The sequence below is a fragment of the Mytilus trossulus genome, chromosome 1, assembly GCF_036588685.1.
Source record: "Mytilus trossulus isolate FHL-02 chromosome 1, PNRI_Mtr1.1.1.hap1, whole genome shotgun sequence".
Lineage (NCBI taxonomy): Eukaryota > Metazoa > Mollusca > Bivalvia > Mytilida > Mytilidae > Mytilus > Mytilus trossulus.
Window position 1 is genome coordinate 7,486,958 of NC_086373.1, and position 25,821 is coordinate 7,512,778.

The following is a 25,821-nucleotide window of genomic DNA, read 5'->3' on the forward strand; positions in this document are numbered from 1 at the left end:
GATGCAAGCAACTTATTTTGCTCAGGGTGGTGATCCATTGAACATGAACATGAAGCATTTAATTTCAAGTATGTAAATATTTCAGTGTGGATCTTTATTATGAATTAACAAATGACATATAAACTGCTTAATTAGAACAATCTACATGATTTCTACAAGTTCATTACCTTCTGTATCATCTGAACATTGTCTTGAGGTTGTTGCTGCTGCTGGTAAGAAGGATTCATCTGTGGACCAGCCATCGGTGGACCAGCCATCGGTGGACCAGTCATCATGTTGCCTTCTTCTCCAGTAGCCATTATGGCTAGGAGATTTGAAACTCAATATATCACTTCTGAAAGGAAAAAAATATACTTGGAACAAAACATAAATACAACATCACAAGCTGTTTTGTAGTTGGAAACATGTACATGTATTTTCATCTACCGGTATTTAAAAGATAGTTTTTGCTCGGGTAAATTAATCAAAGAATGACAGATTTCTTTGCAAGAAATGTAAAGGTCCCAGCGAATAAACTACACAGAGGTAAGGGACGACATCAAAAGTTCAATGTAGGATAAAAAACTTAATTCACATAGATTTTTTACTGACACCTCCCTTCCCCTTCTCTTAACTTAATTTGGGAAAAAATCGATTTACCAATAGGGATATATGTAAAAAAAATCGATTTTAGATATACAAAACAATTTTACCCCCCCCCCCCCCCCAAACTATTTGATTTAAGTTTTTTATCCTACATTGATCTTTTGATGTCGTCCCTAAGTTACACAATAGATATGAAATAATAATTGAACAGTTGAACAATAAACAAAGAGCACAGGACGTTTGAGCTTTTTACCTGTAACACAATAGGACATTTGTGCTGCAAACACTATGGACATTTGCGTTTTAAATTTTGATATACCTGTCTTAAATTGATCGGAAAAGTGTGCTTTTTATCTAGAGTCATCCTCTCAGTCTGTAACTTAATATATAATAAAGAAACTAGAATATTTGTTTGAAATATGGGCAAAATAACAGTCAGGACATATTACAAGAGCCAAATTTGTTCAATCCCTGAGCTTAACCAATCCTTGAGCTTCATATGTTAAGCTAAAACTGATTCGTGCTGACTATATGTTTTTATATCTTCAGAATGTTTTCTTTTAAAATAACTATATATAACTATATTTATGTGCTATGAAACAACTTTTAAACATAAATGCTCTATGAAATTAACTCCAACCATAATGAAAAAACTGCCAGGTCAAAACTGCTGGTCCAAAGCCCAGATAAAATAGTAGAGAAGACATGAGTAGTACATATTGTAAAAGTGCAAATGACCTATGAATCGAAGCTCAAATGTCCATTTCCAAACACGCTAACGTCATTAGTAAAAGCACAAACATCCGGCCCATATAAAAAACTGTCATATGATACATGTCATATTTGGGTTGGGCATTACAAATGAATATTTTACCTTTAATCCTTAATTGTTTATTGTATGGATCACATGAGGATATGTGTAAATTACAGGTTAACAAGGTTAACTTAACATTTTCTGCTTGACAAATTTAACTTTTAAGTACATTACTGCAATCAAGTTTATTGACAGGTTCTAGGAATTACTGTGGGCATCAATTGTGTCCCTATAAAAGCATGCATGTTTCTGAACTGTTATGGGTGCTATAAACATTTTCGTATAAAAAACTAGGGGTTATTCCCTGACTAAAAATAACCATGGAGGGAAACCCCTGTTTATTTACTTACTTGGTGAAAAAGTATCATGTTTTTTTGTATTTGATTGTAAAAATTAGTTAATTAGCTTTCAATTTAAACAGGTTGAATGATTGAAATAATTTTAAAAATTATATTAAATATACATGTTTCGAGGGGAGACAACACTGTTAACAGTCTGTTTTTTAGCAGTGAAAATTGAAAACTTATTTGAAGCCACTGTAGCTCTTTTCAGAGCAGGAGACTGTACCCTGAAACAAGATTTTTTTAAAAGGCCATGTAAAAACCTTCAAAATTTATACAGTTTTGATTATGAAACATGTGCATGGATCATGTCTTCATGGGTGTGCACATGACCTAATTTCAAGTTTTTTATGTTAAAATTATACCTTTTTTCCCCCATGTTGATTAGATGAAATTTTTATAAATTATTTAAAGTACACATTATTTTTATTTCATTATAAACTAGAGAAAATTCTGATTCCAGTGATATCTAGTTTAATACAAGTATCTTTATTAATCAGTCCACCAGTAAGGGTCACATATGCATGGTCCCTGAAAATATGACGTCATAGAAAAAACTGTTGATTGCACCCTATGAATCACAGTTTACTGCCGAACTTAGTCACAGATATCTCGAAATCTTTTTCCCGCTGAGTGTCCTTTAACATGTTAAAGAAAATTTGCTAGTCCTCACTATAATTTCTATTCATACAAAAATTATGTCTGCCATTCACAAAATTTGGTGATCAAAACCTTGGGACCACTAGATATGCTCCAAAGCCTCACAATCATATATACTTAACATGCTTAATGTATGCATTTGAAAGATACTCATAGATAATGACATTTTCAATAGGCCCTATCACATCTATTGCAGTCATGTAGAATAAGTGACAGATTAAATAAAGGAAGTGGAAATGCTTTGAAATGTGGGCATGATGGGAGGGCATTATCGAAACAGAAAATTTGGTTGGAAATTTTTCTTTTACTTTCTTACAATTTCAAACTCTATTTAAGGTTCCACTAAAGCCAAAATAAAGGACACTTTAAACAAATCTTAACTTTGACTGTATTTTTCAACCTTGAAAGTGCTATGTTGTGGCCAAATGGTTGAAAAATATGTGACAAAACAAAATTAGCTGGTATTGCATTACATGTAACAGTATTTGTCCATACCAATTTTAATCAAATAAAATTCGCAGGCCTCCAGATTTTTTGAAAAAATTATTTATCACCCCAAGAACCAGCTTGGATGTTTATGAAGTGTCTTATATATTGACTTTAGTGGAACCTCAAAAATAAATGGTGAATGAGTCCATGAGGCAAAGATGATGCCCCCACTTGCAAATCATATAAAATTGTAAAGGGAAAAAACTGAAGTGACGCTACCCAAATTTGTACTATAGTCGCCGTCACGTAAAATTGGCACCATGATTTTTGTCAAAATTTTCTAAAATATCGACCACGTTTACTCGAGATCATGTTTTTCAATTAGCGGGATAAAAATCCAATCCAAATATATACTACTGTCCTACCTTTTATTGTGTTTGCACTGTATAATCCTGACCTTCACATTTTTCAAGATTGTTTTCATTGTAAAACCGCCATCTTGGTTTCTATGAGGATCCCTTACTACATAACATTCGTTACTCTCCAGATAATATCATTGTCATTGATGATACGATTTCCCGCGCTTTTTACATAGAGATGACGCACAGCTCTGAGAGACACAAGAAAATTGAGAGCATGTGGACTCCACGGCAACACTTCCGGTAATAACAATGTTGGATTCCACCATACAAAATAATCCTGGATTTTGTGAAGGTCAGGATTATACTGTGCAAACACAATAAAAGGTAGGACAGTAGTATATATTTGGATTGGATTTTTATCCCACTAATTGAAAAACATGATCTCGAGTAAACGCGGTCGATATTTTAGAAAATTTTGACAAAAATCATGGTGCCAATTTTACGTGACGGCGACATAGAAGTATTGTGTATAAATTCATAACATTTTGTTAAAGCAAACTTTAGTTGGAAAACAGAAATGAAAAATTCTGCAATTATTCTGTTTAGAAAGAGGCATAACTCTAGAATTATATTATCCGCTACAGCAGGAGCATTTTTTATGCATGTTTCTATATTTATTACTATACTATATTTTATTTGATATAAATAATCTGAATTTCTAAAGGCTCAGTTAGTTTTCTCATCCCTAAATTAGTCTTCTTGTGCTAAATAAATCTTCTTGATGCTTCTTGTCATTTCTGATAGCTTATTAATGAAACCTAAGAAGGCAGCACAAATAAATCTATTGAACAATCATTTTATACAAACAAATTTGTATGTATGACAAATGTATGATATTATATGAATATTCATTATTCCTGAAAAATATTTGTGGATGCGATAGTATATTTCTGAATGTGATAGTATGACTTCATAATAATACACTATTCCCATTATTAATACAAAATACAAATAACTACGATGGAATAGAATTATATTTCTGGCTAAATCACAATGGTAGTTTCAGTGGAAATATTTCCACCAAGAAGAGAATCAACATCACAGAGACGAACAAAGAACCGACTTTACAACACACATAAATCATTAAATTGTGTTAAACGATCATAAATAATTAGAAACCGCGCCAAAGACTAATCCAATACACAAGTAAACTTACCGGTGTCTGTAAATAAAGGTAAATTCTATAATTAGGTCAACAATAATCAAAGCATTTATCGGGTTGTCGATGGCTTTATTTTCTATGCGCATTCATCTGACGCAAGTCACGTCAACCTTGACCTTAAAAAAAGGTTAAAATTTAAAAGTTGTCTCCCATTGAAGCTTCCGGCGTCCATAGAAGCGGTTCATTACAAACAATAATTTGCCTAAAAGGTTACATTTTAAATTAATATAACTGTTCAAATTTTAAAAAAAATATCAAAATTCAATTATAGTTCATCTACGTTTAGCACAAACACTTTGCAAATAGATTTTAAACTTTATTTGATTTTTGTTGTTGCATGCTGTAACTTGCACGATTTTTCATTGACATTTTCTCTTTACCGACTTCTCACACATACAGATTCGTCCCCTGGTATCTCCAATTGAGTTTTCAATTCGACTATCTGTTTCTCCGCCTAAAGTAATACTTTTACACCACATACCTTTTAATTGAATAATATTGATAATGTGATATTGTACTATCCTACCGTAGTCTAAGATCGTTCATCTTGTCAGTTCGTTAGGTATTTGTGTTTGAACTTAACACACGGGGAAACTCCGCATTGTTGTCACTACGGTATTTCTGGCGTAGAAAAACAGTGCAAAATACGTTTTTTCTGCACTTTTGAATAAAAAAACATTTCGAAAGGTAAGTTTTCATTGTTGTTCTCAATTATTGCCAAAAAATGCCAATTTTCTAATGCCCGTTTCAATCCCAACTTCCGAATATTTAAAAACATTCTAGAACTTCACAAAATCCCATTTCCGGCCTCCATTGCTTTGTGTACATTCCATTCAGCGTCATCAATCTTGTGGCAGGCAATACAGGTCAAGCAAATCGTATTTTTAGGAATTTAAAAATGACATGCTCCTTACCTCTTTCTCGATTTTCCCGCGAAAAAAGCCCAACCAAAATGAAAGGAAAACTATATGAAAAAACGATGTCCATGCCATAATTTTTAACAGGCATATAGAGTTGGTAAATAAGAAACAATTTACATTTATTTTTCATAGAATTTTCTTTTTATTCATTATAAAAAGATCGATATTCTGACCATCATGACTGTAGGTAAATATTCATACAAAATTCCCTTGATGTCAAAAGGGATGGCAAAAAAAGAGTTTTCCTGTTGAATAAAACCCAGAACTATTGCAAACTATTTTGAAGCAATATCCCAGAAAGAAATAACGTAATTGCCGTAGACTGAAAAATCCCCTAATTGACAGTAGAGCAATTTGATTGGATATAGCGAATTGACATCACGTGATTTTGACGCCATTGAAATTTTAATGTAACCAAACAAGGTCAGAAGGTTCTGTATGGGACATCATCGTACATTTAGTAACTGACAAACAATTACGAGTTATCAAGCTTGCCAATGCATGGTTATAAAAAATTAAAGCTAAGTCGACAGAAAAAATAAGAAAAAAATAGCCTTAGTATAACGACTTATCATTACACCTGGATATACTAATCATATACATGTAGCTACCTTGTATGGCGCGGTATAGCTTCTTCATGTGGAGTTGTTAGTCTCTTTTACATCAGGAACACATCCGTATAGCTAGGCCGATTTGTAACAACTCATTAGTGCATAGCTTGCCATTCAGAACTCTCAGGACTCTTCGTGTAGTTTGTTCTTGTACCGACATCTACCGATGTTCTCCACATTAATATTAAACAAATTAGAATATGTCCCTTTCTCATGAGTTTTCGTTTTATTAACTGAAAAATGCATTGTGACAACACAATTTCCCTTGAAAAATCATGCATAAAATTAAGAATGGAAATGGGGAATGTATCAAAGAGACAACAACCCGACCATAGAAAAAACAACAGCAGAATGTCACCAACAGGTCTTCAATGTAACGCGAAATTCCCGCAGCCGGAGACTTCCTTCAGCTGGCCCCTAAACAAATATATACTAGTTCAGTGATAATGAACGCCATACTAATTTCAAAATTGTACACAAGAAACTAAAATTAAATTAAATACAAGACTAACAAAGATTAGAGGCTCCTGAATTGTTGGAATTCATATGACTTACAAAAACATATGATCTGACCAAATATCTTAGAATATAGATTTTATTCAGGGATCTGCAAGTCGCGGTCTAAAACTAATAATACATGTGTTGTATAATTTGTTTCCGATGACCCTACCTACCCTAATTATAAGTGCCTACGATCACAAATTTTTGTCATTTATTAACAAGCACTGCTTAAGTTTGCCTGATTCCTTACTAGTTACCAGCTAAAGAATGTTTGTAAAATAAAATGATACATGTATTGCCTACCCTATTTTTAGCAGCACATTACCGGAAACACATGTATTATTTTTTTTTGCCTGACCTGTTTTAAAGATTGAGCACTACCATTGTTTATAATTATTGATCTTCTGTCTATGGTTCTGCCAACATTTTTTAAAGATCTTTCCCCTGTCTATTTGCTCTTGGTTTGTGCTGTAAGTTATAGATAGGAACTTTTAACAAAAAACCAACAATATTTTCTGTAAAGTTACATTACTGTCATGAATGTCTGAACATATTTTTCTGCAACTGTTTGTACATTTCAATCTGCTGACCATTTTCTGCATATGCCAATTAGATCATGGTCCAGTAACTGAATTAATAAACAAAGTTGCTGTCCATCAGATTGTCGTTTTCTTAAACTTTATGCTAACAAGGGAGACATATCTCTGTGTCACCAGTTTATTTTTGTCTTACTTTGATAAATGATGAACGTAACATTTTTGTTTTAAAACTGTTATAATTAATCAAAAAATATAAATACAATGTACATGCAGATAACAAGTCTTCAATTGTTTCAAATAATATACCATGTATTCCTGGTACTTAAACTTTAAAGTGCAGATCTAAGGAAAACATTTTTTTTTTATAGCAGCAGTACAAGTTATACAACACTGGCAACATATAAAAAATCAATGCCATATATATATAGAAAAGAAGATGGTGGTCCTGGACTATGAGCAGCCAAATTTAATATTGAATTCAATTGACAAAGCAAATTTAAGTCATTCTAAATTGAATTAACAGAATAAAAAATTTATCAGACTCAATGTTCACAGCATTTTATTCAATTTTATTTCAGAATATGTCTTTTGTAAGATTAAGAAAGACCAATCCATCTGGAGGTATTCCCAGGAAAAAGAAAACCATTAAAAAGCTGCCAGAATGGGATGTAAGTACATGACACATAAAAATAAATGTAAAAGGAATTTACAAAAGAAGGGCAAATACCCCCAAAGGGTTCTCTTCAAACTGATAAGTTGAAAATTAAAAAAACATGGCAAACATTTTTTTTTTCAATGAATGATTTATTTATTGTTTTGTCTATGATAAAAGTACAACTTAGGAACTCTAATCTGATGGCAACAGCAATAGGGTTAACTAATTGTGTAAAGAAAAGTTAAGAAGTCAGAAGACCTGGATGCATAAAGCATGATGCTTTATTTAAAGAGATACATGTACCTTATTTTATAAAGTTTTTGTCTCACTCTTCTATGTGTCCATTGTCCTTGACCTCATTTCCATGTTTCAACGACTGTTTTAAAACACTCAAATTTTTTTCTCATGTTGAGTTCTGACTAATTATGAGTAATATGATGTAAAGGAGGATGAAGGTACATGTTATCTGGTAGGTTTCATCTGAACTTGTTGTCATTTTAAAGGGTTATTGATAATGTTAAGGATATGTGATACATGTACATTGTACAATGTAGTTTATAACCCTTTATATTGAAGACTTATTTAAAAGTGCATTTTCAACTGTATATGTAAAAAAGAAGATGCAGTATGATTGCCAATGAAACAACTCTCCACAACAGACCAAAAGGACACAGAAATTAACAACTATAGGCCTAGGTCATGGTTTTTTGTCGAGCCTGCAACTTTGGTTGCAGAAAGCTTGACATAGTGATAGTGATCTGTCAGTGACAGCAGCGTTAGCTAACTTCTTAAAAGCTTTATATTTAAAAAGGTGGAAGACCTGGATGCTTCATTCTTTGTATATAAATGCCTCATGTTACGAAGTTTCCGTCAGTCACATGTCCAATGTCTTTGACCTCATTTTCATGGTTCAGTGACTACTTGAAAAAAAAAGTTAAGATTTTTTGTAATGTTTAATTCTCTCTTATTATAAGTAATAGGATAACTATATTTGGTATGTGCATACCTTACAAAATCCTCATGCCACTTGACCTCCACCTCATTTCATGGATCAGTGAACAAGGTTAAGTTTTGGTAGTCAAGTCCATATCTCAGATACTATAAGCAATAGGTCTAGTATATTCAGTGTATGGAAGGACTGTATTAAAGGTGTACATTTCCAACTGGCAGGTGTCATCTGACCTTGAACTCATTTTCATGGTTCAGTGCTTATAGTTTAGTTTTTGTGTTTTGATCTGTTTTTCTTATAAACACTGTATGCAATAGGTCTAATATATTTGGTGTATGGAAGGACTGTAAGGTGTACATGTCTAGCTGACAGGTGTCATCTGACCTTCACCTCATTTTCATGGTGCAGTGTCAAAGTTAAGTTTTTGAGTTTTGGTGTTTTTTTCTAATACTAATTGCATTAGGTCAACTATATTTGGTGTATGGAAATATTTTATGATCTATTTGTCAGTTTTGACCTCATTTTCACAGTTCAGGTCCCAGTGTTAATTTTTTTGTGTTTTGGTCTGTTTTCCTATATGCAATAGGTCAACTATATTTGTTGTATGGAAGAATTGTTAGCTCTACATGCCTGCCTGGTATGGTTCATCTGACCTTGACCTCATTTTCATGGTTCAATGTTTAGTTTTCTTGGTTAGGTTTCTGTGACAGTTGTAATAAAGCTTTATTTTTAGGACTATCAACATAATATCAATGATGAGTAAAGAAGGCGAGACATTGCACTCTTGTTGTTTTATTGTTTCAGGATAATTTACATGATATGAATGAATTCAAAGCTACTCCTGAAGAAATTGTAAGTTTAATTTTCCTCTAAATCTAGGTATAATTAATTGTACACAATGAAAGAATTATTTCTTTTAGCGAATTCAACTACCATTTAACATAAACCTTAGTCTTTTATTCTGCTAGGTCTGAGTGTTACTGAAATGGTTTTATCAATACAATATTCTCTTAGAATTATGGCACTAAAAGGATTATTTTTGTGAAAAATATCTTTAAAGTTATGCATTGAACTAAGGTGGGCAAAACTGACTTTTTTTAAGCATATATATATATATATATAAATAAAAAGTTATGATATGATAGCCAATAAGACAACTCTCAACCATGAACAAATTAGACATATATTTAAGCAACTTACTATAGAGCACTGAGCAAAATCAATAAAACATACGGTGTGAGCCAAGGCTCAGTGTTGAAGGCAGTACATTGACCTATAATGGTTTACTTTTATAAATTGTTATTTGGATGGAGAGTTGTCTCATTGGCACTCACACCACATCTTTCTATATCTATTACAGCTTTAAAAGGTTTTTTCCCCATTTCCATTCTCAATTTTATTTGATATAACAATGTTAAACAATTGAAACAACTACTGATAACATACCACAGCTTTTATTGTAAATACTGCACACTGGACGTTTACTATGTACCTTACTTTATGTAAGGTCATGACACCTTGACTCCCGTTTGGGATGAAAATTTCAGGAACTCAATTTTCGGCTCTCCCTTGACACCATTTGCGAGTATGGTCTTGAGGAAACGATGATAGTCCGTCGAACGGGGACGATAAATGGCTGACCCGTGTTAAGAGAGAGCCATATCTCTTGCACGTTAAAGACACCCTTGTAGATTTCGAAAAAGAGTAGGCTAATGCCGCTACAAGGCAGCACTCGTACCCGCAAAGTGGAAAGGGATTAATATAAGTTGTAAAACTTGTTTCCCAATCCACTATAAATAAATATGTTTAAACTAAACTAAACCTTGACGTGTTACTATGCTTTTTCTAATACATCTATGAAATAGTCAAGACGTCTTTTATTTCTATCACCCACTTTATGATATTATGGTGCCGTGACCAGGATGATAGCTTTCTTATACCAAAATCTCAATCAATTCACTTCCAATGTAGTGCAACAACTTCATTAACATTAAATTACTTTGTGCAATGCAAATCTAGTTTCTTTGTTCTGTGAATTCTTCACCATTTCTATTGATGTTTACTTGCAGGCAAGACGAAAGGAAGTACATAAGTCCAAGCATGCTTTAGCTGCAAAACTTCAAAAACAAAGACAGATGAAAGGTAAGAAAAAACAAACAATATAAAGGTTATCTTTACAACAAATATCATCAATTGAGATAAAAGGTTTTTTTTCATTTTCTTATTTCAATGAACAGTTTAATTAATATCAATGTCAGGAATTGAAAAATGCATGTAAAAGTTATTATCTGCACCAGCTTTTATATATTGTTGTAATTTAGTTTTACTATTCATTTGATTTTTTACAGCAAGGAAAGCTGATTTGAGCATTTCTAATACAGAAGCAAGGAAGCTGGCTATAATGAAAGAAGTTTTGTATGACCAACAAGAGGTAACATTCATTTATATTTTAAAATTTGATCTATTGTGGGAAAAAATGCTGCTTTAAATTTAAACTTACTTTTATTGTTAGTCTGTATTTAGATTTTTAAATGTGTACTTGTTTTTTCTGTGAATTCTAAAATTCTTTCTGAATATGGTTCTCATACGCTCAAATTATATTGTATGATTATTATTAATACTTCATGTTTGCATCAGACTTAACAAAATTTGTATCCAATATGAAAAAAATATTCTAGAGAATATCTTGACTGGAATTTGATTGATGAAATATTCGTTTTCCCAATGCATTGATACTTTAAACCTGATGATTTTTTTTTAATGAAAAAATCCTATGCAAATCAAGTGTGTAAAAAAAAAGGTGTCCATGGAGGAAAGGGTTAAGGACGATCAGAATAAGGGGTAACATTAACACAGAAAAGAAACCTTGTGAATCAGTTTAATTCCTAGAAATCACAAAAATAAACCAATCCAAGTATGAAAATTAATTAATTGCTTTAAAATTGACAATGATAACATTATAGTTTCAGAGTGTTCTAGCCAAATCAGATAAAATGATGGCTGTTGTTAAAGACCTGTTTGGTGATGCACCCAATGTAAGTAATGTCAGGAAAATGTAATAAACAGGGTTCATAACAACCTTCTTAAAGGAGTCTTTGAATCATTAGTTTTTTTCATTCAATTTTTTATGATTGTCAATAGTAATGTTTTTATATTTGCAATGGGGAAAAGTAGAATTTTAATTACCAAAAATGAAATCCTATACATTTTCCTTGTTTGAATTGTTTGAATTGTTTTAGATTATGCCAAGTGTTGTTTACTGAACTTATTTTAACTGTACAGTCTTTAGAGTATTGCTATTTAGGATGTACTTAGGTGAGGTTTTGGAAATTGGTGTCAAATGTCGGACTCCTTGTTTTTTTTCCATCAAAACTGGGTAAAATATTTTGCCCCATAACACCCATTTTTCTTTTCATAGAAGACTTAAGTTCAGTAAAAATCATTTTCCAAAATTTAAGCAGATTCTTGATTTTTGTTCTTTTGATTTGAGACCCAAATAATACCAATGCAAATGTAAGGTAAAAGTCAGAGTCAGCCTTTTCCCACCATTTTATAAAACTCAAATATCTCGAAAAGGAGCTCCATGACCTATCAATATTTTTAGCTTATTTTGTTCCCTAACTGGTGCTCTTTCAACATATAGTATCAATTATGATTTGTTGATTTTTTAAATTTCACCTAAGTACATCCTTAATCTATTGATATGTATGAAGGAAGTTATATTTTAAGTTATATTCACATGTTTCATGATAAAACTACCTTCTTAATTACTGACCCCACTTTCTTCCTTCATGCATATCAGTCTCCACGATGAACAGTTAAATCTGCAGGCCCAGAGCTCAATTTTAGATTTTTTTTTTAGTTAGATTCTGTTGGCCTGTAGCAATAACTTTTACAGGCCTGAGAGCAATTTCACAAGCCTGGGCTGCCAGGGCTGCCACTCAGCGTGAAGACTGTGCATATGAATAGATTAATAGTGGTACTTTAAAGACTACAGTTGAAATAGGTTTAGAAAAAAACAGTTGATATAAAACTAAGATGATATGGTATGATTGCCAATTAGACAACTATGCACCAGAGTTCAAATGAAGTGTTATTGTGCTTATGTGGCGAAAAGCAACCAACAATCAATCAATCAAATGAAGTGGATAAAAGCTATTAAAGGCAGCTGTACAGCCTTCAAAGATGAGAAAACACACATTATAATAGTCAGCTTAAAAAGGCCCCAACATGAAAAATCAGAAACAATTAAAACAAGAAAACTCATTCCCAATTTATAACAGTGTATGAAAAACAGATAAAACAAAGATGAACAAATGACAACCACTGAACTACAGGTTCCTGACTTCTGAGCACTCAACCATCCCCTACCATAGGTGTAACAGCACAACATTGAACTAACTGTTGAAATCAGTAACAATTGGGTAAACTCAAAAGATCAATAACAAAACAATTAAATTAAAACATACTGTGGATTCATTATTATTTGTTGGATACCAATTTTCGTGGGTACAGGTGAACCACAAATTAAATGTTCAACGAATAACAAATTCTCTATAAGCCTGTATACAGACTTCGTCAAAACCACGAAATTGAATATCCACATACTTGCACGTTCTCCTTAATCCATGAAAATTGATACCCACGAAAAAAAAAATGTATCCACAGGAGACGCAAAGCACTAGAATAACTTGTAGTTATTAAAATCTTGTTCAAAGCCAATTATAACTAATAGATAAATCATGTTCTCCCAAATTAAAGTTAAGTGAGTTAATGAGAAAGGTATTTTTGACTTTATATACTGCTCACTGAAGTATTATCTATACATTTTCAGAAGTACTTTCTATAAAATATATCTTTAAGTAGGATATCATGTATATAAAGGTCTTAAAAATATCAGTATATTTACTAATGTAATCATAAATGTATTATTAATTTGTAGAGAATGGCCGGTGTTCCAAATGTAACTTCAGCACCTAATGGTGATGGAAATCACAGGTTAATATGTTTCTATTTCCTCAGGGAAAGGATTTCTTTTAGAAATTATGCATCTCACCTTAAAACATTTTACATCTTTGTAACTACAAAATGTGTTAGTTTCTAGTCATTGCTTTTAGAAAAAAATGTTTAATGGCAACATCTATAAACAGCTCTAGAATAACAGAATTTGAAACAATTCTTAACAAAATTAACAGTCTGATTTCAGCTTATAACATTAAAAGAAAAACATTTATGACATACAGCATTCAACAACATTATTGGACTACTTTTTTGACTACAGGGTTTTGTTTTGAAACAGTAACACACAAAATGTGAGAATGTTTAATGTGTTTTACATGGGACAGCAAAGCAACAGCCCAGCATTATAAAAATCAGTTAAGGTCCATTTCAAACATGTACTAACTTGGTAATTATGTGAAAAGTTGCATCAGCATTCATGTATCTCAATCCTACACAGTATATGAGACCTTGTTACCCTCTGACATGTTTTAGTGATTTAGAATTTAATGTTTTGAAATGTGGTGTGTTTATAAATAACTATTCATGATATATAAATGTACCATTTTGTATTACAGGAATATAGTTGTCCCTCTCCATGAGATCAGAACCAAATCAGACACTCTGAGTGAGTCAATGGTAGACAGGTCAGCATTGAATGACCTAGAAACAGATAGTGGTATGTTTCTTATATTTCTGTATCTAAAAAAAACATATTTTTTGTACTTGTCATTTATAAAGAAAACTTTCTAACATTTTTAAATAGGAAATCTCCAGCATTCTTAAGCTCAATGTTTGAGTACTTTTTTTTAATTTTTTGATATGGTTCCAAATGTTTAAGAAAGTTATCTTTTGCTTTATAAAGTACTATAAAGTTTATTCTTTACTATTTGGTAGAATATGTGGTGTTTTCTGTAGACTTTTTGTTTTTTATTTGTTTATTTGTATGGACCTGTGAACTTGTTTTGATATAGCAAATTAGGAAAAGTGATGATATACTCAGATTATATACAAGTGACATACATATTTATTTTTATTTTCAGATGATGAGGATGAAGAAGATCCAAGCTTCTATCAACCAAAATTTAATTTAGACAGATTTCAACAATTTTTGGCTAACGAAGAAAAGAATCATACCATCAGCACAATCAGTGGTCAAGCACAAATGAGCCATCTTGACCAAGGTCCAATACAAAGTACACAGATACAGCTAGACAGCATGCAAAATACTAGAGGTATGGCCTAAAGTTCTTGAGATACTTAAATGGTATACCTAGGTTTATTCCTTTACTGTTAATCCATTGTTATTCGTGTGGTATTAATTTTTGCTGATTTCATGGGTATTGCTGTACAACAAAATTAAATGTTCAATTAAGTGTGAACTTTCTATATCTTATTAACAGTAAAAGAGATGAATTATTTTTACTAGAAAGTCCACTTGAATAGAGTTTTCTTGTTTGTTTACTATACAATAAAAGATCAGAATAAATTTAATTCAAATGCTCCTGATAAAAAATATTTTCACCCAAATGTATTTTAACCTCCAGATTTTGAGACGCCAAAGAAACAAGTGAATGGTTCAATTTTGAAGGCACCAAATTCTGCTATGAATGACACAAACAAAATAAAGAAGTCAAAGAAAAGAGTGGCACCTAGTCCACAGCAGCAACACAACACTACTTCTAACATGAATCTTACAGACCTTAGGAAGGTAAACAATCATAAACATTATTAACCTAGTCCACAGCAGCAACACAACACTACTTCTAACATGAATCTTACAGACCTTAGGAAGGTAAACAATTATAAACATTATTAACCTAGTCCACAGCAGCAACACAACACTACTTCTAACATGAATCTTACAGACCTTAGGAAGGTAAACAATCATAAACATTATTCACCTAGTCCACAGCAGCAACACAACACTACTTCTAACATGAATCTTACAGACCTTAGGAAGGTAAACAATCATAAACATTATTAACCTAGTCCACAGCAGCAACACAACACTACTTCTAACATGAATCTTACAGACCTCAGGAAGGTAAACAATCATAAACATTATTCACCTAGTCCACAGCAGCAACACAACACTACTTCTAACATGAATCTTACAGACCTTAGGAAGGTAAACAATCATAAACATTATTCAACTAGTCCACAGCAGCAACACAACACTACTTCTAACATGAATCTTACAGATCTTAGGAAGGTAAACAATCACAAACATTATTAACCTAGTCCACAGCAGCAACACAACACTACTTCTAACATGAATCTTACAGACCTTAGGAAGGTAAACAATCACAAACATTATTTATAACAATTTGACCACCTAGACTGAACTAAAAATTCAGCTTTCATTGGCCTTCATATAAGTACTTCTTAACAAGTGACAACTTTATAACAGATCCATCCATTGGATCACCAGTGAAGGTGATACACAGCTGAAAACACATATTATTTTTCCTACAGTTGATCTCATTTGACAGGGACTAAAGGAGGAAAGTAGGCCATTGAAATTTTTTCCCTAAGCAGCAATCATCAGCTTTGCAAGGACAGAAAGCCACATATTTGCAGAAATGTTGAAAGTCAATCCTTAAGAACAGCTGTTGTAGAATGGATTCCAGTTGGAATTGACTCATTAAATTGATGATTATGTCAAAATTGATTCAAATGTGAAACACTTATTCTGTTGTAATATTTACAAATGATACATAAAGTGTATTACATGTATCATTATAGGTATTGGAAGGTTTGGAAGATGAAATAGCAGAATATGAAAGAAGTACTGGAAGACGAGCCCCAGCAGAAAGACATAGACAGGAGAACTTCTCTGGTTATACATTGTCTATAGTAGACTCTGTTACAAAACTATGTAGATATCTTAAGGAGGTATGGAATATGTAAAATTATATCACATGCATCAGGGTAAATTTATGTGTAAAGAGATTTTAGAATTTTACACTTTGTGTGTTTAAACATATGTCTATACCTTTTTAATGTATCATGTATATCTGAACAGACATTTCCCTGAAGGCGCAATAATTTATCTTGCATTTTTGTTCATTCTTCAAAAGTCACAATAATAAATGCACAAAATAATTTCTAAATTATCAGTACATGAAACTGATCTGTCATAACAATGTTTAACAGGTTAAGGAATTAAATCAGCAGAATTAGATAACATTTATAATAAGAGTTTACAAGAGTTTAAAAAAAAACTTTTTGCATTTTGCAGAATTAGGTAAAAAAAAATCTCCCAACTAGCAGAGTTTCAGCATGCAGACTAAAACCATTCCATTATTAACCAAGTTTTTAAAAACATATGTCTATACCTTTTTAATGTACTATACTTTATTGCACTTTTTTTTCATCTATTGACTTTACACATATGTAACATTTATCAATTGATTAAAAAAAAAACTGTAATTAAAAGGCCAGGATACTGAGAATACCTTGTCATAACTCCTGCAGTGACTGTTGCAGGAGGACGATATAAGTGCTGCAAGACATATATTTGTTGAAATCGTTGTATACTCAATCATGAGTTGGAAGTTGATAGCTTTGTTTATATGTTTGTTTGAAAGTTATTATCTATGTAATATTTTCTTTTTCTGCCACAGAATGAATTACGACTGAAAGCTGAGACAACAGTTAGAGAACAGCTAACAGAAGATGTTACACAGTTAGCACAGCTTATTGATGCTCTCACCTCTGTAAGTTTGTATTTTTGGCATAAGGTATAAAAAAGAAGATGTGGTATGATTGCCAATGAGACAACTGTCCACAAGAGACCAAAATGACACAGACATTAAAACTATAGGTCACTGTACGGCCTTCAACAATGAGCAAAGCCCATACCGCATAGTCAGCTATAAAAGGCCCAAATGACAATAGAAAACAAATCAAACGAGAAAACTATGACTATAACATGATTGTTATACATTTTCAATTAATATGGCCTACAGTCAAACCTGCTTAAAACTCTCAATCAATCAAACCTGCTCAAAATGTCATTCTCTTCCTCTAGTATAACTTATAATCTAGTATAACCTATAATCAAGTATAACCTATAATCTAGTATAACCTATGCATTTTGAACCTGATTTCAAAAGTTAAACCTCTGATTAGGTCATTTATTTTCTAAAATTTTCTTAAATTTCATGACTGACCTTTTTATGCTGGTTTGACTGTAGTTGGAAAATCTTAATTGTTAGTTTATTATAAGATATACTGGTAGATATTTATAATACCTTTTATGTTTTCTGTTTTGAAGGATATTATTCTTACACAAGAAGAGTATGCAAAGTTGAATAGTAATTTCACCAGATACAGGGAAGAAACACACAGTGAAATACTTTATCTTAAGGTAAGTTGTATATCTTTACCCACCTTTAAGATATAATTTGCTGATCTCATTAATTATTTGGTGAAAAAAGTTTGAACAAATCATTCTTTAAAAAATTTAGATTATAAAAAAATATGCTGTTGAAAATTTCTTAAGAAAATATTATTAGATGGAAAATTTATCATTTTAAAAAATCTAATTCAAAACATCAATTTTAATACTTTCACCTCCAGATCTGTAAACAGTCATTATTGCAACAGCCATTTTTGGAAAATGACGCAGTCATTGTTCCATAACTGCCGACCTGAACTTCATTACATTTCTCTGCCTACCGCGCTTGGTTTCGTATTTCCTATTTTCCATACAAACTGGAATCTGCTTGTGTTATCATTATGCATCATTGTGTAGTATTAAATCAGCCAGGACCCAGTTTACACTGGTTTTTGCTTGTATTCCACTACACTCGAACAAAGTGTTGTAGTTTGACGGGAACCAGTTTTAGAATTTGTAAACTACAAAACGTAATCGGTTATTGTTCATTCCATTTTGGTGTTTCATACCGACTTATATGGTTTGAATAAGCTTAAGACCCTTCAAACATTAATGTGATAGGTATATTAAAGATTGTTTTACAAAAGGATTGAACTGTTTTACTTTCAAAGTCGTACTATAGGGATATCTGTCATATACGGATTTCCACTCTCACCGGTTAATTTCTTCTTTTACACGTGTTTTGGAAACTTCCTGTTTAATCGCAAGTTTTAAAATTGTTTTTGAGTGAATTAAACTTATTTTAACAATCATGAAGCGTTCCAGAATCATTTTAAAGCAGTTTCTTCTTCTCTTTGATGATGGAAAATAGGTTTTCTCAAGAAAATACGCAAACGATCGCAGAGGAATTGAAACGTACAAGTCAAGTCGGCACCTGGTTTAATTGGCATCTAGTCAAATCGGCACCTATTCGACGTCAATTCGGCATCCAATAATATTTGTTATAATATTTTCTATTCAATTAATTAATTACTGTTACCAAGTACATAGTGAATATGTTGTTGTGTATTTTGGTAAACCACGAAACGAAAGTGAATATGTAGTGTATAAAGGTAAACAACGAAGCCCTTACCAAAGCTGTTGTTTTAACAATTAGACAATTTGTGTAATTGTAAAAACAAGTCAATTATTAAAATAAAATGGAAAACTATGAGTCCCTTTCAATAAATCAAACTTTCATGCCAAATAATTAGCAAATTTAAGGTGTTTGTTTTTCAGTAAAGTTTAAACAGCATTAAACCAACAATCCTGTAAAATGCTCAACTGGTTAAAATAATGCAGAAAAATACATAATATCTCATGTATTAGTCCAAATAATTATGACGTCTGGCAAGGCTATTTTTTTATTTTTCTGGGACGCCTTCCTACGACATTCGTAGGAAGGCGTCCCAGAAAAAAAATTAACATAGCCTTGCGGTCATAGGAAGGTGTTCCAGAATAAAATTAAAAAAGCCTTGCCAGACGTAATAATTATTTGGACTACTCATATATATATATATCATTAAAAATACACCAAAAATGTCATTAGTTGAGAAAAATAAATATATACAAAATGTACATGAACACCCAAAAATGTGAAAGTTAGTATTTAACTCTTTTTGCTTAAATACTGAAAAAAATTCTGGCAACCCCTTTCTTATTTTTACCCTATTGCTTAAAATACTGTTAAAAATATATATTTAACATGGGTGACGAATTGACTATATCAGGTGTCGATTTTAACCAGGTGCTGATTTGTCCAGGTGCCAATTTAACTAGGTGCCAGTTTGACTAGAATTCTTTGACAAATGTTTGAAACTATCTGAGTTTCATTAGACCTTTGATAGCAGTAACAAAAAGATTATTTACTTAATATTTTGTGGGAGAAGGGGGTTCAGACTGTGTGGTATCAGGTCTGTTTGTGCCCAATACATTTTCGCACCCTACACGTTCGCACATTCACACTCCACTCATTCGCGCCCAATTTTAATTCAAATTCAAGTTGAATAATTGGAAAATCATGGTTGTTGTTTTAAATTGCTTTGGTATAAATACTGAATGCATTTATAGCTTGGTATGAGTAAAAACACAAAAGATAATTGTTTTTAACAGCTTGGTCCCATTGATCTGAAACAACGAAACAATAAAACATAGAAACCAAAATATAGCAATCCACTAATATAACCAAAACATGATAAAATTTATTCAACACGCAGAAACAAACATAGTCAGAATCTCACTTCATTTTGAAACAAGTCAATGAAACAAGTTATAGCAATACACTAACCAAAACATGATTAAGAGTTATTCAACACAAAATAAAACGTTGACAAAATACCACTTTATTTAGAAAGGATTATTATTATTTTTAGCAATACCTTATCCAAAACATGATGTATTCAACACAAAAAAAAAATTGCTGTCTCACTTTATTTTGAGACAATGACAACAATTATACTTATAAGAAAACACTTGCTTACAGAGTTATTAAACACAAAACCAATTAAGATTGGGTGCGAACATGTAGGGTGTGAAAGTGAAAGGGGTGAAAATGAGTGGGCGCAAACGTGAATGGAAGCGAACGGACCCAGATTCAGACTATGTACCAGTGAGAAATATACAAGCCTTTCTACGGTATTTATTTGTACAATTCAGCTAGTCTTGACCTATTCATTTGCCTTAAAAAACCAGCCAGTTGTCACCTTCACTTCACACACACACACATATACGAATATCAATTATATGCTCACGATACATGTTGCATTGTTAAACTAATTACGGTATGTGAAAATCAAGACTTGCATAAAAACTATCCCAATATTAGAGACAGTGGCGTCATTTTTCTTCAGAGCTTTCAGCTCTTTGATTGATAGCCCATATGGCCTTCCATACTTTTTTTTAATGCCCTCAGCTGAACTGTGTTAACAGCTGTAAGTTCAATCAATCAAAATAATAGTAGGTGAATATTGCAAATGTCTGTTGTTACTTTTATTTACAGACAGCTGTACAGAATCTTAGTCGTCCTCCTTCACAGACTGTGCCCCTGATGGAAGATATCACCCCACCAAGGCATAAATCTCCTCCTCAGATCACAGGTCAGAGTAACTATCATTTCAGATAGTTCTGAAAATATTGAAAATAAATTTTGAAAAATTAACAGCTGGTTAAAAATTATTAGATATGGTATTAATGTAAAAAAAGTTATAAACTGAACTGTATGAAATTCATTCATATGACAAAATTGTAGATGTAGAAATTATTGCGAGGTTTTTATTAATGTGAAAAAGGCAAACTCAAACAATGATAAAGAACTCACATTCTCTTATCTGATACATATATCATGTATATCTGAATGAACATTTCCCTGTAGGTGCAATAATTTATCTTGTATTTTTGTTCATTCATCAAAAATCACAATAATAAATGCACAAAATAATTTCTAAATTATCAGTACATGAAACTGATCTGTCATAACAATGTTTAACAGGTTAATGAATTAAATCAGCAGAATTAGATAATAAGAGTTTACAAGAGTTAAAAAAAAAACTTTTTGCATTTTGCAGAATTAGATACAAAAAATCTCCCAACTAGCAGAGTTTCAGCATGCAGACTAAAACTATTCCATTATTAACGAAGTTTTTAGAAAATTTAATGATATATATAAAATATACACAAAAAACCTTATTTTTTTTTGTTACTCATGTACCATTTATGGGCCATGATACTAGAGTTGGGAATTGAAAATAAATATTTTTGTTCTAAAAATAGGACCAAGCAGTTAAAAAAAAATACTTGATTTCAGATGAAGTACCTTGGCTTGAAAAGGAGGTAAATGGAATACCAGATTATTTACAGGCAGATTCTGCAGCTGTTCTATTATCACCCCCTGTCAGGAAATCAAGAATTCAAAGGGAACAGGAAATGTTGGAACAAATGGGTAAGAGCTTCTGGAAAATTTAATGACAGGCTTTGAACAGTACAACTGCAGTACACATTTGAATAAAATTAACATATTTAATATTGGATTGATACACTTCACATGCTCTTCATGTTATAATTTATTTTCACTGAATCTCATATTCCTAACATTCTCTTATATTTAACATTATTTGATATTCTTTAAACTCCCTAGCTATCTTCAGAATAGTAAGTTAACAAAAAATGTTCTTAGGAATGAAATCCTCAAATCAAGACAAATATTAATTTCATAATTCTTCACTGTTTATAACTTCAATTTCTGGAGTTTTTGCACATGTGTAAATCTGATACAATGTTTTATTGATTTAATTTTTTGGTTATAACCTCAATAGGAAGACAGTCTTCATTAGTAGATATAGCAACTGCTGTACAGCATGACTCACAACCTGATAGTGGTTTACCTACACCGTATTTCAACCATCCTAATGTACCATCTTCACATGTTCAATCATTTCAACACCATACCGGTTCATCACAATCTGGTTACCAGCAGTCTGGTACTGGGCATGTACCAGTTAATATACATACAGGTTACCATCAGGGTGGACAGGTACCAGCCACATCACTCCATCAAGTATCACAAGTATCAGTTCAAAATGGCATGTCCATGCCTCAAAGCAGACCACAAGGTCAAACTCAAGTTCAAATTCAAGGTCCAGCTAGAATGGCTGCACCAAACAGGCCTTATTCAGTGAGTACTGTTCATCCAGCTGGTGCGAATGCCCATGTACGTGTTCCTCGACCAAGTCTTCTTGTTCAAAGTAATGTGGGTGTTTCATTACCAGGTGCTAGACAAGTAGCGCCATCTGTACAAGGACAGTTACAGAGCCAACAGCAAAATAACAAAACCCAGTTAGCAAATCAAATATCAGAACTAAACAAACAACATGAGGAAGCACAGAAACGACTACAGAGTCTAATGCAGCAACAATCCAATCAGATGGCAGGAAATACAAATGATAACTACCCTATTCAGGTCAGTCATATAAGGGGCTATAGATTAGAGGGAAGGGACAATGTTACTGTCATTTCAAAACATAGACATATCTATATCTACAATTGCCATCAAACCACTTACTTGATTATACTGAGTTTAACACACAAAGTAAAGGTTCATTTTGCAAAACTTTGAATTCACTATTTACAGGCAGAAGATGGAGTAGAGGATAATGAATTTGTGAAAACTGCTGAGTTTATCTTAATTTGCTACTAAAAATATATTGAAAATCAAGTTAAAATAGACATCACAATTAAAATGCTTTATAAAATATATAAGTATTGGTTTTACTATTTCAGCATGGGTTGCCAGCATACCCAGTCTCACCACCGATATCACCAATATCTCAGAAGTCTGAAGGATATCTTAGTCTCCAAGGCATTGTCGATCAGGTATCACAATTTTTATTTTAGTAACATGCATTATTAATATACAAGGTTTTATATTAGTTTACTTCCATGATATTAGTGGGCTGTTGGAGTGTTCTGTCTTCTATGTTGGCAGTTGTTCTTAGTTACAGCAAGGTCTTAGAAACTGTAAGATAATATGTGTTTCATATGCATCTTGACACTTGCTTGACGAAAGGACTTATTTCTCATGGTTCTGACAATGGTATCAATCAATTTCAAAACAATCATGTAAACTTTTATAAGTCTTAGACATCTATGTTATGCTCTTAGATAATAAGTGAGTTACAGACTTATTAAATGTGTTTAATGATTCCTCCAAGGGAGCCTCGCTGTCAGTCTGGTAACTTTACCTACAATTCAATGCCAACTAAAGTGAATTTTACCAAAAGTAGCGCAAAGTATATATTTTTAAGAGTTGTAGATATTTACTTTTTTTTTTGTCTCTGATTTGGTAATCCTAAATGTAATTTTTATTTTCAGAGACTGCAAAATGGTGAAGGACCCAAGCGAGGGATAACTGTATCAATACCTACTGTTGACTTTGAAGATTCTCCCCAATAAAATACTGTACTAGTCTGAGTGATATCATAGTTACATCTAGTGCTCTATTGTCATATCTATATCTTATAAAACTTTACTGTTATATGTACAACTGTTTTAAGTTGTAGAAATTATACTCCATGCTATGAAGTACCTACATGTAGTTTTGTCATTCAGACTTAGTAATGGTCTATCATCTGTTTTCTGTAAGCAGTTGTTTGTCTTTTTATTTCCTAGTTCCTTTTTAAGTAAGAGGGAAGATTTGAAGGATTGATGTATTATTCACAGCATTTTATTTCTTTTATGAGCAGACCCTTTTTACAGAAGATTGTCTTTTTTATTGTCTAATTCGTTCTCATCTTGAAAATTAATTAAATATTTTCCACTAGGCATTGATAAACTGCAATCCATCCATCCATTCACTTTTTGAATTTAACTTATATCCCTATAACATACCATGATTTTTAAGTCCAGTAATTTTTTCTTAAGATATATCTCTTCAACACTTTGCATTTATGCATGCTAAAATATATATATATAGATCTGAACATTTTTTGGATCATGTGCTCAAGGTGTAAAACTCATATTAAGTCATTTGCATAAATTGGTTAAGTATTCTGGAGGTTTAACATGGCCACCATATTTGCGTTTCATGATCCTATCACTAGGTAGAAGTAAGTTTATTATTCCATGACATTGGGGAAAAAAAGATGCATTTTATTAATAATGTTGGTCTTCAGCAAATGATAAATAATGGCTGCCATGTGCATTTCAAATATATATGACAAAGTATGTGACTGTAAGGTACAAATATTTATAACTTGCAGGCGTATTGAATACATTTTTTTGTTGTAGGGCCAGTTTTCATTAGGGGGTTCCGATCCCAGATCCCGCTTACTGTTTTGTCAGATTCCCGTATCCCCCTTACACTATGTACGTAAGCAATTCTCGTATTTTTGTCATTTCCTGGGTCCCACTAGACCTCATTTCCCATTTCCACAACACCATAATTTGACTTTCACGCGTCATTCTTAGACCCCAATGAGACCCACTTTTAGCAGCTCATGAAATATAGCTCACAGTCGAGTGAAATTAAACTTTAATATTGTAGATTCTGAAAAAGCATTTATATGTGCCTTCTTACATGTTTTATATCTTCAAATGGGTACTTCAATCACAATTTTCCATAAATATATTTTGGTAAAAATTAGATTTAATGAATAATTCGATTTTTAAAATGTTATAAAAGTTCTGTTCCTTTGTGGTGATTTCAATCCATTGACACATGACGACACTGAATAGTGTCAAGATGGCATTTTTTATTTTTTTTTAATATTTTATATTGTTGTCCAAACTGTGATAATTTATGTTATATATTTACAAATGTTTGTGTACATAATAAACTAGTATACCATAACAATAAATGTTGGATTTATTTCCAATAGACACTATAACCAATTTGGCCTTACAGAGGATGATTTGACAACTTACTGTTGGCCGGTCTCTTCTCAATCGACAGCTTGTGTAGCTGGAACCAAGCTTGGAATTTTTACATGAAAACCTTTAAAATTTCCAGGATCTTCAGGATACAAATGTGAATAGTTTAACATAGATAATGTCAAGATCAAATTCTACCTATCAGACAGACATATAGATTTGTATAGATAAGGCTGTTGGTTTTCTCATTTGAATACACCTTATCGCTATTTTGTCCAATCCGTGAAAATCAGAAATGACACGCCTTCTTTACTAACTATTGAATTGTGTTGATAGTCTTAAACATAAAGCTTTACTACAACTATCCCATTAACTTAACATATCCAAGAACCTATAAACTAATCAAGAAGTACTTGTTCACCCTACACTAAATATAGATGATCAATAGCTTATACTATAGTTTCTAAAAAAACAGACTTAACCAAGTAA

At 32.1% G+C, this 25,821-nt stretch overlaps 2 protein-coding genes across 3 annotated transcripts in view; one reads left to right on the plus strand and one right to left on the minus strand.

Annotated features, from left to right (window-relative positions):
• Positions 1-4,524, minus strand: part of LOC134713947 (probable global transcription activator SNF2L2) — a 39,798-nt gene extending 35,274 nt beyond the window's left edge. For both annotated transcript variants that reach the window (XM_063575217.1, XM_063575223.1), the window contains exons 1-2: positions 4,408-4,524; positions 168-334 (exon numbers count right to left, since the gene is read on the minus strand). In XM_063575217.1, coding sequence (XP_063431287.1) covers positions 168-299 — 132 coding nt within the window. In that variant the 5' untranslated portion in view covers positions 300-334; positions 4,408-4,524. The remainder of the gene's footprint in view (positions 1-167; positions 335-4,407) is intronic.
• LOC134713966 (spindle and centriole-associated protein 1-like) lies at positions 4,510-25,319 on the plus strand. Its single transcript, XM_063575233.1, has 18 exons — positions 4,510-4,622; positions 7,563-7,652; positions 9,393-9,440; positions 10,658-10,730; positions 10,937-11,019; positions 11,552-11,623; positions 13,531-13,586; positions 14,165-14,265; positions 14,630-14,821; positions 15,134-15,297; positions 16,335-16,484; positions 17,216-17,308; positions 17,869-17,961; positions 20,969-21,065; positions 21,773-21,907; positions 22,281-22,924; positions 23,245-23,337; positions 23,836-25,319. Exons 2-18 carry the CDS (start codon positions 7,566-7,568, stop codon positions 23,914-23,916), a joined length of 2,262 nt encoding a protein of 753 aa, XP_063431303.1. The 5' UTR covers positions 4,510-4,622; positions 7,563-7,565; the 3' UTR covers positions 23,917-25,319.
• The last annotated feature ends 502 nt before the right edge of the window (positions 25,320-25,821 follow it).

Excerpts from the sequence above, each read along its gene's own strand:
- LOC134713966 (XM_063575233.1), top strand. The coding sequence starts at position 7,566 with ATGTCTTTTGTAAGATTAAGAAAGACCAATCCATCTGGAGGTATTCCC. Across the intron at positions 9,441-10,657 it reads AAGCTACTCCTGAAGAAATT|GCAAGACGAAAGGAAGTACA; the intron begins GTAAGTTTAATT and ends GTTTACTTGCAG. Across the intron at positions 14,266-14,629 it reads TGACCTAGAAACAGATAGTG|ATGATGAGGATGAAGAAGAT; the intron begins GTATGTTTCTTA and ends TTTTATTTTCAG.